Here is a 16,120-nt window from a genome sequence, read left to right on the forward strand (position 1 = left end):
TAGACTGTTCATGATACTTCAGGTGTTGTTATAACTGTATGTCAATGGGCAATTTTAGATTGATTCTTATTGTGAAATTTATTCATTGTATTCCAATAGATGTTCGAGGCGTTTCAACTGTTATAGAGCAGGATTACCTAGCATGGTTCTCTGCATGTTCTGTATAGAACACACACATGTTGACATGTTTTATAAATTAATCTAAGCCCTTTCCAAGGTGGTTTACAAACAATAAAAAACTGACAAGGGGAGACAATGTTATATGAAAAGAGATTATTATTCATTAATAAAAGCAAATGTAAAAAGGTTTTAAAAATAATCTACACAAATGGCTGATAAATAAAACACAACACATAGGTAATAAAGATCTTTTATATTTTCTTTTTCGAAAGAATAAACATACAGTACTGTTGAACAAATGCTATTTATACATATGAAAGTCTCAACTAAAGCACAAAAATACAAAATCCACTGTTATAATATAAGTGTAAGAAGCTTGTACAATGAAAATGGCAAAATGATTTTTGTGACAAAAACAAATATAACTTAAAGTTACCAATGTACCATAAACAATACACTATATGTACTTACATCTGGTATTCACATTTTCACCTAATTTTTTAAGCAACTATTTTTTTGTACATTTAGAATAATTAACCGAACTAGGCAAACAAGTGGCATAGACTACTTCATATATAAGAATGAGACATTTTTAAATCTTTTTCTTCTAAAAAAAAAGTGTCTATAAAAATTATTGATACACCAACATGTGTTAACATATATCACTTACACATGTAAGCAATTCTTTCACGTCTCACATAAAGTAATTACTGTATTTTACATTGTACTTTTTAATTGTATGTGATAATAAAACATTTCATACAATCATACAAGCTTATGTTTAATTCTTGATACTTCAATGTTGACTTTTTGAATTTTTTTTTTTATTTCATAAAAAATATTGTGAAATTTATTGTTTTATCAACAAAGACGAGTTTCAACGGACATTAATGGGAATAATTTCTATTTTTCAGTGTACAAAATACATGAATGTACTTATTTGATGTAAATGCTTTATCAAACATAGATTGTAAAATACAAGTATGTTGCTAAGTTAAGCGATATTACATTATCTTACATACTAACATGTACTCACTTACACACACAGAAATATCCCTATAAGAATCACAGATAAACAAACGTTGTCACAAACATAGACATTTCAAACATGTGTGAATCCCTGTAAGTAATTTTACACATGTACAAAAAGTAATATTTGCATCTACCATAAGTTATCTATAATAAAATAGTCTTACGATGAAATCTATCGATGAAATTTAATTAACTTATGGTAGGTACAGAAAGTACTTTTTGACTTCTCATTGCTTATTACCCTAGATTAACACCATTATCTCTCTCCACAGCACATTGACAAATAAATAAATAAAATCAGCGCAAATATATACATTTCTTGTCTTTCTATAACAAAAGAAATTTAGTTCTTTGGTCATAGATTACGTACATGAAACTGTAAGTAAACTGTTTTTCCTTATTAACTTGCAGTCAAATATAACTTCATGTTGATAATATTTGAATAAATAATGTTTTAAACTAAACAGCATTTTGCTTACAACAACAATGATCAATACTATAAAGTTGTCTCTTTTACTAAATTGGATATTTTAAAACAAGAACCTTATCTAAGATATAAACTTTTTATACTATCATAATGTCCTCTTACAATACACAAATCAACTAATTTATGGACACTAAAACAGTTTTCACAATTCAAAAATGTTCCTTGTTCGGACAGTATCTAGTAATATATATAACATAAAAGTAGCAACTATTTGAACCAACCGTCTATATACTATACATCGTTTATCACCGTGACAAAATACAGACGCAATTGGCTAAACACATTGTTTCTAGGAAACTGTATATTGTCTATAGCAACTATTTAAAAGTAAACATCAGTGTTTCTATGAAACCAAAGCCTATCACTTGAAGACAAAAATAGCAACTATTGAAATAACTCAAAATGCCCGTCCAATATCTAACCATCCACTTTTCAGAACCGGGTCCTGGATTTCACATTGTAAGTTAAAACCTTATCACACTTTCTTTTATAATTTCATTCCCCGTAACAAACTGAAACGTCTTTTAAAGTGGAAAATCTAGACTTCCAGAGTCAAGTCATGCTAACCATTTATTTTCAATACTTATTTTGTCTTTTGTTTATCACTATCTATAGCAAGGATTTAAGAACATGAACATTTTCTATGTTTATTTTTCATGGTTTCATGTCATCATGTACGGTTCATGTGCGTGGTATGAAGTCATTGGCGGGAAAGACATTGCAGCAGGTGATACGGGGGTCTGATACTGTGGTTGTGAATATATTTGTACAAGCTCTGCAACAATGTTACAAATTTCTGTGAAATTTGGACGGTCTTTTGGGCATTCAGCCGTACACTTGCGAACAAGATCTATCATTTCACTTGGACAATGTTCCGAAAACTCTAAAATTACATCACCAGCTTTGAGACCCTTAAGAAGTTCATCATCATTGCGATTTTTATGCGGAATATCCGCTAAATGTAACACTTCCCACATAAACACACCGTACGCCCAAACGTCACTTTTTGTAGAATAGTCTGCTTCCAGAACTGCTTCTGGTGATAACCATCTTAATGGAAGAGCAGTCTGGTTGTTTATAATCACATATTCATTGACATACAGATCTCGTGACAGGGCCATGTGAGATATTTTTAACTCGAGACGTGATGTGAGAAGAACATTTCTTGTTGCGAGATCTCTGTGAACATATCTATTATTAGACATGTGCTCCATTCCGAGGGCGACCTGATTGCACATTCCAATTTTCTGTAGAATAGTCAGTGGAGGAATTCTTCTCCGACCAGTGTTGTCAACCCTAGATGCTAATAAGAACTGTTTCAAATCACCCTGAAAGAATACAATTTTTATGTATAACAACCCTTGTACAAAACAAAAATGTTCAGTCATTAGGAGCCTTATATACAAACTTCTGTTGAAGCTAAAGCAAAATAATACTTAAAATGTTATCTGCCTCTTCATCCAGTGTTATAGCCATATTAGATGTCTCAATAAAGTTTCCTCACATTACACCGGAACTAACTAATCCCAAAATGTGATAAATTTATCCCACAAGCTTACAGGCTTTAAACATAATCAAGTTTTAAATTATATTGTTTGATATCATAGGAAAAAAAACAACATGAATTTAAACATATATAGCATAGGAAAAATCATAAATTTTATCATATTTAGCATAGCAAAAATCATAAATCTTATCATATTTAGCAAAGGAAAAAACATAAATTTTATCATATTAAGCATAGGAAAAAGGCAAAAAACGTAAATTTTATCATATTTAGCGAGAAGGGAAATCCATAAATTTTAGCATACCGGTAGTTAGAGTAGGAAAAACCAAATATTTTAGCACATTTAGCATAGGAAACCCCATAGATTTAATTAATGAACAGTGAAAAAGAAATTAAAACATTAAAGTCTCCAAACATAAATTCTTTAACATGACCACAATAAAAGAATCAATAATTTTTCGGAAAATTGAATAAAAATCTTAAAATAAGACCTACCCAGTCACAGTACTCTGCTATATAAAAATAAGGTTCAATCTCCTTGCAGACGCCCAGCAGTTTTATGACATTATTCTGATCTAGTTTAGAATACATTTCCATTTCTCTTTGAAACTCATAATAATGTTGGTCCTCTTTTGTCAGCAGTGATTTTACTACAACCTGCGTTTCTATTTCTCCAGGACGTATACCACGGGCCTTGGCCAGAAATATATCGCCATACTGGCTTTTACCTGTAAAATCAATGCATAAGTATTGAGCGCCTTATATCAAACATATTTCAATCAAAATCTGATTAAACATTTCTTTCATATACCGTTTTTGTTCCTGCAGACGTAAAGTTTTAGAGAGGCTAATTCAACAAGAATTTTTTTTTCTTAAAGCTCCATGCATGCAGATGAGCAAAAATATTTCATGAAAATCAAACTTGAGATATTAGTGCTATGATTTTAAGAAATATAAAATAATTCCAAATTCAAGTTAATGAATGATTTTGCAGTATTCATCGCCATATTTCTACTGCATGACTGACACAGTAATGACTATATTTGCATATTTTAACCTCTTTTTTGGTTATTTACGTCGATTGTAAATGCCGTTTGCAATGTGTAAATTATTTTCAATGTTCACTTCAAAATATTTTACTATTACATTTTAAAAATTTTACTGAAAATTAGCATGAACCTGGAGGCATACTGCTTTTTAATAGGAAAACTTTTTTTCTATTCTTTATGATATACAACATACAAGTTGTGAAAAATTATATAGGCACATGTATTACATTTAATCATTTATTGATAACCATTCAAAATTTAAGACACAAAGGTTGCACCTATTTATAAAAGTAAAGTGGAAAAATTTTGCACCATATTAAAAAATATTTAATTAAAATTACCTAAAATTCCTAGAGTCTGTAACTCGTGTCTTGGAAAGAAGAACCTATCCAGACTAGTTTTTCCAGCACTTCTCTGTGACTGCTGTGATAAATTCTGTGACTGTGTGTGTGAATTAGAGTGCGAGTTTGAGTGTGACGAATGAGACGGGTGCGAGCTGAGAGCAGATACATGTGATCGATTATCGCTGTCACTACGGCAACCATGAGTTCCTCCAGATTCACGGTCACCTTCTTTCATCAGTAGTTCATGTTGTTCTGATTGAGGTACACCACCATTTTGTTTTTCACCATTTACTGAAAATAGATACCAGAATTTAACAAGATATGTTTGTAAAACATGTATGCCCCCTATCAGCAGCCAATTAGTCATGTGATAAGGTTATTATGCATGACTTCTGACCCAGTGATCAAACAATTAATAAGGGTTATAAAGTATCTACTGGTCATGACCTTGACCTTTGACCTTGACCCAAAACTCAATAGGGGTCATCTGCTGGTCAGACAATCACCATGCCAAGTTTGGGAAGTTCCTAGGCCTAAGGGTTCTCTTATTATTGATCGGAAACCGTTTTTTAACATACAAGGTCAATGTGACCTGGACCTTTGACCCAAAAATCAATAGGGGTCATCTGCTGGTCATGACAATCACCATGCCAAGTTTGAAGTTCCTAGGCCGAAGCGTTCTTTTTAGTTATTGATCAGAAACCGTTTTTACTTAAAGGTCATTGTGACCTTGACTTTGACCCCTTGATCCCAAAATCAATAGGAGTAATCTGCTGGTCATGACAAATCACCATACCAAGTTTGAAGTTCCTAGGCCTAAGCGTTTCTTGAGTTATTGATCAGAAACCGTTTTTTACTTACAAGGTCAATGTGACCTTGACCTTTGACCCCTTCACCTAAAACTCAATAGGGGTCATCTGCTGGTCATGACCAATCACCATACCAAGTTTGAAGTTCCTAGGCCTTAAGGTTTCTTAAGTTATTGATCGGAAAGCATTTTTACCTACAAGGTCAATGTGACCTTGCCCTTTAAACCCCTTAACCCAAAATCAATAGGGGTCATCTGCTGGTCATGACCAATCACCACACCAAAGTTTGAAGTTCCTAGGCCTAAGGGTTCTTTAGTTATTGATCGGAAACCGTTTTTACCTAAGAGGTCAATGTGACCTTGACCTTTGACCCCTTGACCCCAAAATCAATAGGGGTCATCTACTGATCATGACCAATCACCATCTCAAGTTTGAAGTCCCTAAGCCTACGGGTTCTTTCATTATTGATCGGAAACCGTTTTTACCTACAAGGTCAATGTGACCTTGACCTTTGACCCCTTAACGCCAAAATTAATAGGGGTCATCTGATTGGTCATAACCAATCACCATACCAAGTTTGAAGTTCCTAGGCCTAAGGGTTCTTTTGTTATTGATCAGAAACCGTTTTTACTTACAAGGTCAATGTGACCTTGACCTTTGACCCCAAAATCAATAGGGGTCATCTACTGATCATGACCAATCACCATACCAAGTTTGAAGTTCCTAGGCTTAAGGGTTCTTTAGTTATTGATCGGAAACCGTTTTTACCTACAAGGTCAATGTGACCTTGACCTTTGACCCCTTGACCCCAAAATCAATAGGGGTTATTTACTGATCATGACTAATCATCATACCAAGTTTGAAGTTCCTAGGCCTTAAGGTTCTTTAGTTATTGATCGGAAACCGTTTTTACCTACAAGGTCAATGGTGACCTTGACCTTTGACCCCTTGACCCAAAATCAATAGGGGTCATCTACTGATCATGACCAATCACCATACCAAGTTTGAAGTTCCTAGGCCTTAAGGTTCTTTTAGTTATTGATCGAAACCGTTTTTTACCTACAAGGTCAATGGTAACCTTGACCTTTGACCCCTTGACCCCAAAATCAATAGGGGTCATCTACTGATCATGACCAATCACCATACCAAGTTTGAAGTTCCTAGGCCTTAAGGTTCTTTAGTTATTGATCGGAAACCGTTTTTGCTTTAAAGGTCAATGTGACCTTGACCTTTGACCCCTTGACCCCAAAATCAATAGGGGTCATCTACTGGTCATGACCAATCACCATACCAAGTTTGAAGTTCCTAGGCCTTAAGGTTCTTTAGTTATTGATCGGAAACCGTTTTTGCTTTCAAGGTCAATGTGACCTTGACCTTTGACCCCTTGACCCCAAAATCAATAGGGGTCATCTACTGGTCATGACCAATCACCATACCAAGTTTGAAGTTCCTAGGCCTTAAGGTTCTTTAGTTATTGATCGGAAACCATTTTTGCTTTCAAGGTCAATGTGACCTTGGCCTTTGACCCCTTGACCCCAAAATCAATAGGGGTCATCTACTGGTCATGACCAATCACCATACCAAGTTTGAAGTTCCTAGGCCTAAGGGTTCTTTAGTTATCACTCGGAAACCATTTGGTCTACGGACCGACGGACCGACAAGTGCAAAGCAATATACCCCCTTTTCTTCGAAATGGGGGCATAATAAATTCTATGAATCATTTTAAGAAAACCCTACATGCTAAGGGATCATAAAAACACACTATAGGAATTCTTTAAACAAGACACTTAATTAACAAACAAAAAGCAACAGAAAATCATTTGAGGCTATGCTCTTCCTTTGTGTAATTGATACATGTCCAGATATACCTGTAAATGAAATGCATCAACAGAGTGGGTCTGTATGAAATTCTTTTTCCATTTTTATTCATAAAAAAAATGTTTAACTTGTATACAATTACAACATGTATTTATGTTCAATATTTGATACAAATTTAATACAAGTTCAGAATCATTTTGGATCCGTAATAAAGTTGACAATAGAAACAGTATCTGCAACAAAACAATATCAGACTGGTTATACTTACAAATAGCTTTTCTATTACGTCGCTGTAGAAGCAGTCTGTAACTACAGTATGCAGTCAGTCCTATAACAAGGGCAAGATAGGCTCCGGCACTACACACGGCTATAATTACTGTACGCATCATGTCAAAACCTTCCTCCTCCTGCGAATTTATCTTTGTATACTCTGACCCACCTGGAAATAAACAAAAATTACAATGGTCTTTGTAATATTCAAATATTTATTGTTCTTTTGATTCTGCAATTCAAATTATTGTACTTTAATTAAACTTAAAGAGGCGTGCTTAATAATTTTAGTGCAAGCATTTTACTTACATTTAAATCCTCTGAACCTTGCAAAACATCTACTAGTACCATGTCTGTCTGGACAGATATGTACATGACATTGATTTAATTCAGATGATATATAGTATTTCACCAGCAAATGCTAAAGTTTTAAATTTTACTCTGTAAATGATTATAGCTAGTAATTAAGAGGTCAGGTATTTCACTCTTGACGTAAATATTAATTATTATTGGCAATTAAAAGGCAATCTTTACTAAGTGCCCAAGTAAGCAACAATAAATGATAATTTAAATAATTTATTTTTCATTTATAAATATTGAGCCTATACTAAAGCAAAAACTTGACATTATTTTAATAGAGACACTTATGGTATCTCCACAATCTGAGTAACATATACAACACAAATTTCCTAAACTACATGACAATGTTTTTTATTAACCGGTATGTTTAACACATAAAATCATTATTTTCTTCAACTTTTTATAACTCTGTAGACTTGAGCATCCAATTGCCTATAGATGCTTTTCACATAGCAATAATTACCTCCCCTGGCCGCCAGTTTTACGGTCATACCCAATATATCATATGCTCAGATAAAAATCTCTAAAAATAGCGTAAATGAAAAACCGCACATATTGAATCATCAAGTATGCTTAACCTATGACGGTACAGGACAGAAACATGGCTACTTTCACATTATGTTGTTCTAAGTAGATTTAGATTTTTATTATAGTATAAAACATCAAGAGAAAACTAACTAACAGCCCTTTTTAATAATGATTGTCTAACATTTCCGGCACATGTCTGTCAGCTCTCAACATGTGGGACTACTTTTTATAAGTCTCATGCTAAGTGGGACTACTTTTTACTTCATAATAAATCTCATGCTAATGTAATTAAAGCTGCTGAGATATGTTAAGACACTGAGACATGGTGATCAGCTGGGATTTAGATAAATAACATTGTTACCCCCACCAAGAGCAATTGTTGTTTTGGGTTTTTTTTGCGAAAATCTCAAAAATGTGACATTTAAAGTGAGCAAGCTGTGAATTGTAAAATAAACTAATAGAAAACAAAGACAAAGCCTTTCACACAAGATTATGATAGTTAGATCATGAATGAAATTTGGTAAATTTCTGGCTTTAAAGTCCACTGAGGAGCAGTAAGGTGATCAACACCTTTACTACATGGAAAGTTGGCAAAATTACTAAACTTATGGAGGAAACAGTGGGCGATGAGCACACAGTATCAAATTTATGCAAAATAAATAATAAACATCTCTTGGTAGATAGTTCATATTGTTATTAAGGATTTTAATGCTGCAATACCTTTTGTACAGCCACAGACAGTCCACATATCATATTAAATTTCAAGACAGCACGATGACATGTTTAAATCATTTCATCTCAGTGTAACTGTTGCCAGATGTAAGCTAAGCTAGGAGCTAAACAACAGAAACTAAAAGTCACTAAATCAAGGCCCAAAGTTTTAATCAAGTCTTTTAAAGTATTTACTAACATTATCTTTCATTCATTTTGAAAGAGGCTTTAAAAAAGTATCATCATTCCATGCTTTAACAAGGTACTAGCTGTTTATGTGGTGAAAACCATGACAACACATGCCAATAGTATTCTCTAACTATAACTGGTAGTAATGCTTATTGCCAAATTCCCATTTAATTTGGAGTCTGATTATTTTAGACATTGAAAATAGTAAAGAAATGTCACAGATTCAATGTATTGATATGTTACGTTTTATATGTAGAAATTATCTTTAATAAAGTTTGTTACAAATATTTTATAATATTCACAACTTAGATTGTATCCGCTTTAAACTGGCTCCTCTGATGTTTTTCTACATAATGGGACTGGATATATTTTCCCCCGAGATTTATGTACCATTTTTATGAAGATCTGCATAGAACAGTTACTTGTGTGCCAATTTTCAGATCATTCACTCTTTCAGTTTTTCCAGAATTATCTTTTTTTCATGTGTGCAAAATGACCCAAAAAATGAAAAGCGTTGCAATGCTTTTCATTCAAGGTAGGTTCGAGAATCATGCCAGAAGTTGTCTTTCAATTTAAGTCTGAGCATATTTGAGCCGCGTCACGACAAAACCAACGTAATGCATTTGTGACCAGCATGGATCCAGACCTGCCTGCGCATCTGCGCAGTCTGATCAGGATCCATGCTGTTCGCAATCAGTTTCTCTACTTGTAATAGTGTTTGTAAGCGAACAGCATGGATCCATGCTGGTCGCAAACGTATTATGTTGGTTTTGTCGTGACGCGGCTCATTTCATTATTATTTTTCTTTGTAAATATTTCCATTTTAAGTCCTTCACTTTATATGAAGTATGTATAAATTTCAAGTTTTTTCGTTTTTAGACTTATTTGACCTTGGTGGAGCCCCATTAATAAATGGCGGCCTATCTCTTTCTAATAGTTAATTAAATGATTATGAAAAGGTGCTTCAAATTCAACATGAAAATTCTTATATCACATCAATATCATATGCGGAAATTTTATAAGGGAAAGCACGAGTTCGGCAAGCTCTAAAACAAGCTTTCCAAACGATGCTCTAAAATTATAGCAATTTTAAAAACTAAAAAGCATTTTTATATTATGAAAAACAACAACTCTATGCCATTTCAACATCTACCTCAGTTTCCAAAATGGACTCATCCCTATACTGTGATTGGAAGAGTCTAATTGGAAATAAAAGGTGGGTTGAGATGGTTAAAAACTACTACAATATTCCTTGAAACCATTCATGCTGTAAGTTGAAGCTGATTTGACATGCAGGTATGCCAATATTATTATCTAATGTTTCAAAGCAGAAGAAGGGAAATGAAGATGCAAAATGAGGTTCCATAGTACTATTTCTTCATAGAGAAACAACAGTATTGGAATGTAAAGAAAAAAATGATAGAAAAAAGTGTTTTTGGCACATCGGTCAGAAAGTCTACTTTCAGCAGACGCAAAATTATCACAAAATTTGACAGTCGTTTTTTAAATTGGCTTGAACACTCCATCACACTTTTACTATCAATGGCATAAAGTCGCATATTTATGTAACACATATCCAACTGTAATTAGCATGAATGGTTTGAGGAATGTTGTTGTTGTCAATGTAGTTGTTGTTGTTGTAGCGGCAGCAGACTTTTCTTTCCTTAAGATCTTGTAATAGTTTTTTAAATAATTCTCGTCTGAAAAGGAAAACACACATAGAAGGTACAAATACACAAAACAAGAACAAGACACATAATTATACAATGTGTAAACACAGAAAATCAGTAAATTCCTTCATATTAAAATTGTTAACCTGATACTCAACATGATAGTGTAATGAAAGTGACATTTTACCATAAAGAGATGTTCATGTTTGAAATTATTTTTTGTCCAATAGAATTGCAGTATTTCAAATGAATCATGACACATTTACTTTGGTATATCGGCTTACTATTAAATTGATCAGTCTAGTAAATCAACTGTTTATAAAACTAATTTCATTAATAAGCTTTCAACAAATTACACTGTTCAACTTTTTCAATTTTGCTTACTAATAAACACTAACCTATACTAAGTTAGTGCAACCAGAGGGCCACTCTAAAGAATTAGAGTGAATATTGCACCATTTATAAACCAACATTTATCTCAAACTATAAATAACTCCTTTCAATCTCAAAAGAACTTTAAATTTCCATATATCTTTATTTTTATCTGAAAAATAAGACCTTGTCATTAAGTTGCCAAATGACCGTTCAGCAGTTGGCAACAATGATTTATTTATGCCATCAGAATACAGCCAAGTCACCCCTGCTGTCTGAATAAAAACCTTTATTGCAAACTGCTAAATTTGAAATGTTTTGTTTTTTTAATACTGAAACCCCTTTAAATATCTTTAAACATTTCCAATTTTAATGCATAACAGGTCTATAACAAATATTGGATGACACAGGAGAAAAGTACACAATATGTTGATAGAATAACCATGATTGTAAGAGGGTTCAACAATGCTGACACAGGTATTCAGCACTTATGGCCAAATTATTGTAAATCCTTTTATGTCAGCGACAACCGTTTAACACCAAAGTGCTTCAAATATAAAATTAAAAGGAATTGAGAAAACCCCACAGAGAGACATGGGTTAATAAAACAATGCATTGTACATTACACACTTCAGGGTGAAAATTTAAAAAGGTTTAAATTGATTTGATATATATTATTTGTATATACTTACTAGCAACAAAGACATAAGCTGTTGTGTATATGGACCCAGCACTATTGTTTGCTGTACAACCATACATTCCCTGGTCCTCCATGTAAACCTTTGATATTGATATGCTTCCATTCGGGTAAAACTATCAAACATAAAAATAAATGTTACATATTTGCTTCCATTCAAGTAATACTGTCTAACATAAAAATAAACATAATATAAACCACCACAAACAGTACATGACTTTTTTAACTATTAGACTCCAAGTGGCAACCGATTCTTCTACCCATGCAACCAGTGCAGACCAAGATCAGTCGGCACATCTGTTCTGTTCCATCTGATTATGACTTTGGCTATTCAGTCAGAGCGTATTTTGAGAGTTTACCTAAAATTGTGAATGGTTAAGTTCACATTGAAAACTGGACAAGTCTATCCACTATATTGTGTGTGGTAAGGATTAATGATAGTTTTTATTGCATTTGATAAATGGTAAATTCTCAATCACATTTAAACAAATATCATCATTTTTTAAGACTTTTGATTGTTATCAAAGCATAAAAATAAAACATTGATTATTTTGTTCTTATTTTCTCAAGAAAATAAGGAATATCCTAGAATGTAAATTATCTCGTATATTACAAGAGTTAAAGAATTGTATAGTTGTACACACTGTGTATCTGCTAGAATCGGGGATATCTCTGATGCCGTTCTTGTCCCAGATTATGGATGGTCGAGGGTCTCCCGTGGCAAAACAATGTAACATAAGAGAGCGCTCTTCGTATGCTGTTGTATTCAATGGTCGTATCTGGAACTTTGGTCTCTCTGAAAAATTTGTTGCTTTTTTATTAAAATTATTCTACAAATGAATTCCTTATTGTAGTTTTTCATATGAGCCACGTCACGACAAAACCAACATAATGGGTTTGCGACCGGCATGGATCCAGTCCAGCCTGCGCATCCGCGCAGTCTGATCAGGATCCATGCTGTTCACTTACAGACCCTATAACAAGTAGAGAAACTGATAGCAAACAGCATGGATCCTGATCAGACTGCGTGGATGCGCAGGCTGGTCTGGATCCATGCTGGTCGCAAACGCACAATGTTGGTTTTGTTGTGACGCGGCTCAATTATATTTATATTATGCTTATTAACAAGTGAGATATATCATATATCAATATCGTTCATTGTTAACAGCCAAGAAAAATCGATCTACCATAATTATTGTATCATTACGGTGAAATGGTTTTATGATGTCTAACATTGTCTTCACATCAAAAACTTACCAACAACATATATAAAGATGGTCTTATTGATGTACTCATGAGTCATTCCTTTCGTTACCATGGCGACACATGTATAGGGTCCGGAATCACTCCTCTGTACACCACGGAAATAAAGAACACCGTCAGCATCAATAATGTGTTTCCTAAACTGATTTTTACTGTCCACCCACTGTCCAGACAACATCCCTTTAATCCACTTGACCTTGGGTTGAACCTCAGCGTCTGCTTTACAAGCCACCTCTGCGTCAGAGTCCAACTCTAGGTATCTACTTTGAGGTTCTTCACTGAACTTAAGCTTTCCTGAAATGGATAAAAACAGATAATGAAAATAGTGCAAATAGATTTTCACAATTGCTTTCAGCCTCTGAGCTTTAACTGAACAGCAATAAATGGTCAAGATAACAGTATAAGATCAAGCTTGACTGCACGTCCTTGCAACCTTACTAGACTCTAAAGTGATGGCTTATACAGAGATCAAAAATTCCACCCGTCCTCTCATTATTACAAGTAGAATTTAAAAGAACAGTATGCAGGCAGAGTCTGCACATTGGATTTAGAAGCTACTCATCCTGTAATACGAGTGACTGAAAATATTTTTCGAGTGCCTGTTATAAAGATAAGAATTTCCATTCTTTAACCCCTTAGCCTTTAACAGGATGAACTTGTGAGAAAGTTTTGGAATAGTCTGTAAGTAGTTGACGAGATTTCAATAGCAAAATATTAAAATAGAACAATGAAAGCATAAGGCTCATTAATACTGTTTTGATATGATGGCTAAATTGCTAAATAACATGTATAACTGCTGCTTCTGCACGGAGACAGTACAATGGAGAGCACAACAAGATTCAAGGGGGTTAACTCATCCTTAACTTAACTTGTAAATACAGTCTCAGTATTTTACCTTGCACTCTAGAATGCCTTAATGTAAAATACAAACACCTGTTTAGTGCAAATTAAATCCATGTCTGACATACATCAACAAAAGATATGCTTTTCCATTACGCTCATTTCAAAACACATAAATCATACGAACAGAGACCTGATAACATTTCTTTCCGGTTCTCTTTTTAAGCCAGTTTTAATTTAATGTTTATCAACATCAGAGAAAAAGATACATCAACTAAACAGGACTTATGACTTACATTCTGCTCACAAAGATATGAAACTATACTATCTGGAGTCTCTATGACAAAGTGGTTAAGATTATGGAGATGGAATCACTTATCCCTCATTGAGTTTTGACTTCGATTCCTCCTACCTCCTAACATGGTGAATTCCTCATGTGAAGCTTAAAACAAGCTACAGTATAACCTCTCAAAAACAAGCTACAGTATAACCTCTCAAAAACAAGCTTCAGTATAACCTCTCAAAAACAAGCTACAGTATAACCTCTCAAAAACAAGCTACAGTATAACCTCTCAAAAACAAGCTACAGTATAACCTCTCAAAAACAAGCTACAGATAACCTCTCAAAAACAAACTACAGATAACCTCTTAAAAACAAGCTACAGTATAACCTCTCAAAAACAAGATACAGTATAACCTCTCAAAAACAAGCTACAGTATAACCTTTCAAAAACAAGCTACAGATAACCTCTCAAAATCAAGCTACAGTTTAACCTCTCAAAGAACAAGCTACAGTATAACCTCACAAAAACAAGCTACAGTATAAACTCTCAAAAACAAGCTACAGTAAAACCTCTCTAGAGTGACCCTCTGTAGAGCAATTACCTCTTTGTAACAATAATTACAGTTCTGACCAAGATAAAACTTCACAAAATATATTTAACCTCTTTCGATTGACATTTCTTAACAATGACCAAAATCTTGGTCTACCAAAGGGTATTGTTCTGAAGAGGTTATACTGTAGTTAGTAGATGAAGTGCCTTCTTCAGCCTAAGTATCATATATTCTCAGATGGTGGAGGGAAGGGGCATCTTTGGTCATTTACCACCAGAAATATCACTACCGGGTATATGAAATTAAAACTATTGTGTCAAAGTAATAAAAAAATCAGAAAAAAAAAAACAAATAAAATTGACTCACTTTTCACCCTCAGTCTTGCAGGAAGTGACTGCACCAGTTTCTGGCCGGTTGTATTAACTATACAATAATATTCTCCCCTGTCATCTTCTGTTACCATGGAAATACGAAGTTCCCCTGTCTTCAAGTTCATGTAATGCCTTGATGATCCCTAAAGCAATAGAAACAACTGATTACAAACTTGCTGAATAACAGATTTACCCTGCTTTGAATTAGAATTCCTCTGTTTAAAATTGAAGGAATTTTAAAAATAATATTATATTAATATTGATTATATAGTGATATGGGTCTTTTTTCACTACAGTTCTAATGGTTAACTTAGGCAGATTACAATGATGTCAAAGTACCATAATTTACACGTAGCTTGTACATATAATAGTTTCTCACAAGGAAAGAAAAACAACTGAAATATTTCTTTTTTAAAATACAAGTATATGGCCATAACACATATTTCCCATATGATTTTTTTCTTCATACTTTTATTTCTTGTTTTTTGTCTTTTAGTATTATATACTCATTTTTCTCCCATGTAAAAAAAATAGGTCAGGGTTAAAAAAAAACCTGGTCTACACAATTACATATCAACTTCCACTCATGTATCAAAGGATGCAAATGAAATTTAGTCAGACAAAGTGTCTTCCATCAAATAACTGTTACTCATTAAAATAAAGCTGTTTTATTTCTATCAATAGTAGTAATAAATCAGAAATTTTAAAAATGAAAAGAAAATAAAAAGATGCTGACATTTTTTTTCCCCGTGCTATCATTAAATTGTGATAATCTGCTTAAAATGCAAAAAAGATGGATCACTTCCTGTGAAATCTTTAAATTCCTTTTAATTCTTATCTTTCATGTTG

General features: G+C 33.5%; 1 protein-coding gene across 3 annotated transcripts in view; it reads right to left on the reverse strand.

Moving 5' to 3' along the window:
• Positions 1-358: 358 nt before the first annotated feature.
• Positions 359-16,120, reverse strand: part of LOC132757585 (inactive tyrosine-protein kinase 7-like) — a 121,489-nt gene continuing 105,727 nt past the window's right edge. For all 3 annotated transcript variants that reach the window (XM_060748902.1, XM_060748904.1, XM_060748903.1), the window contains 8 exons: positions 15,267-15,414; positions 13,221-13,520; positions 12,608-12,759; positions 11,959-12,079; positions 7,435-7,605; positions 4,537-4,830; positions 3,642-3,874; positions 359-2,967 (listed from right to left, as the gene is read on the reverse strand). In XM_060748902.1, coding sequence (XP_060604885.1) covers positions 2,302-2,967; positions 3,642-3,874; positions 4,537-4,830; positions 7,435-7,605; positions 11,959-12,079; positions 12,608-12,759; positions 13,221-13,520; positions 15,267-15,414 — 2,085 coding nt within the window. In that variant the 3' untranslated portion in view covers positions 359-2,301. The remainder of the gene's footprint in view (positions 2,968-3,641; positions 3,875-4,536; positions 4,831-7,434; positions 7,606-11,958; positions 12,080-12,607; positions 12,760-13,220; positions 13,521-15,266; positions 15,415-16,120) is intronic.

This window comes from Ruditapes philippinarum, unplaced genomic scaffold (genome assembly GCF_026571515.1).
Source record: "Ruditapes philippinarum isolate M1 unplaced genomic scaffold, ASM2657151v2 ctg2001_1_1_1_1, whole genome shotgun sequence".
In the NCBI taxonomy this organism is placed as follows: Eukaryota; Metazoa; Mollusca; class Bivalvia; order Venerida; family Veneridae; genus Ruditapes; species Ruditapes philippinarum.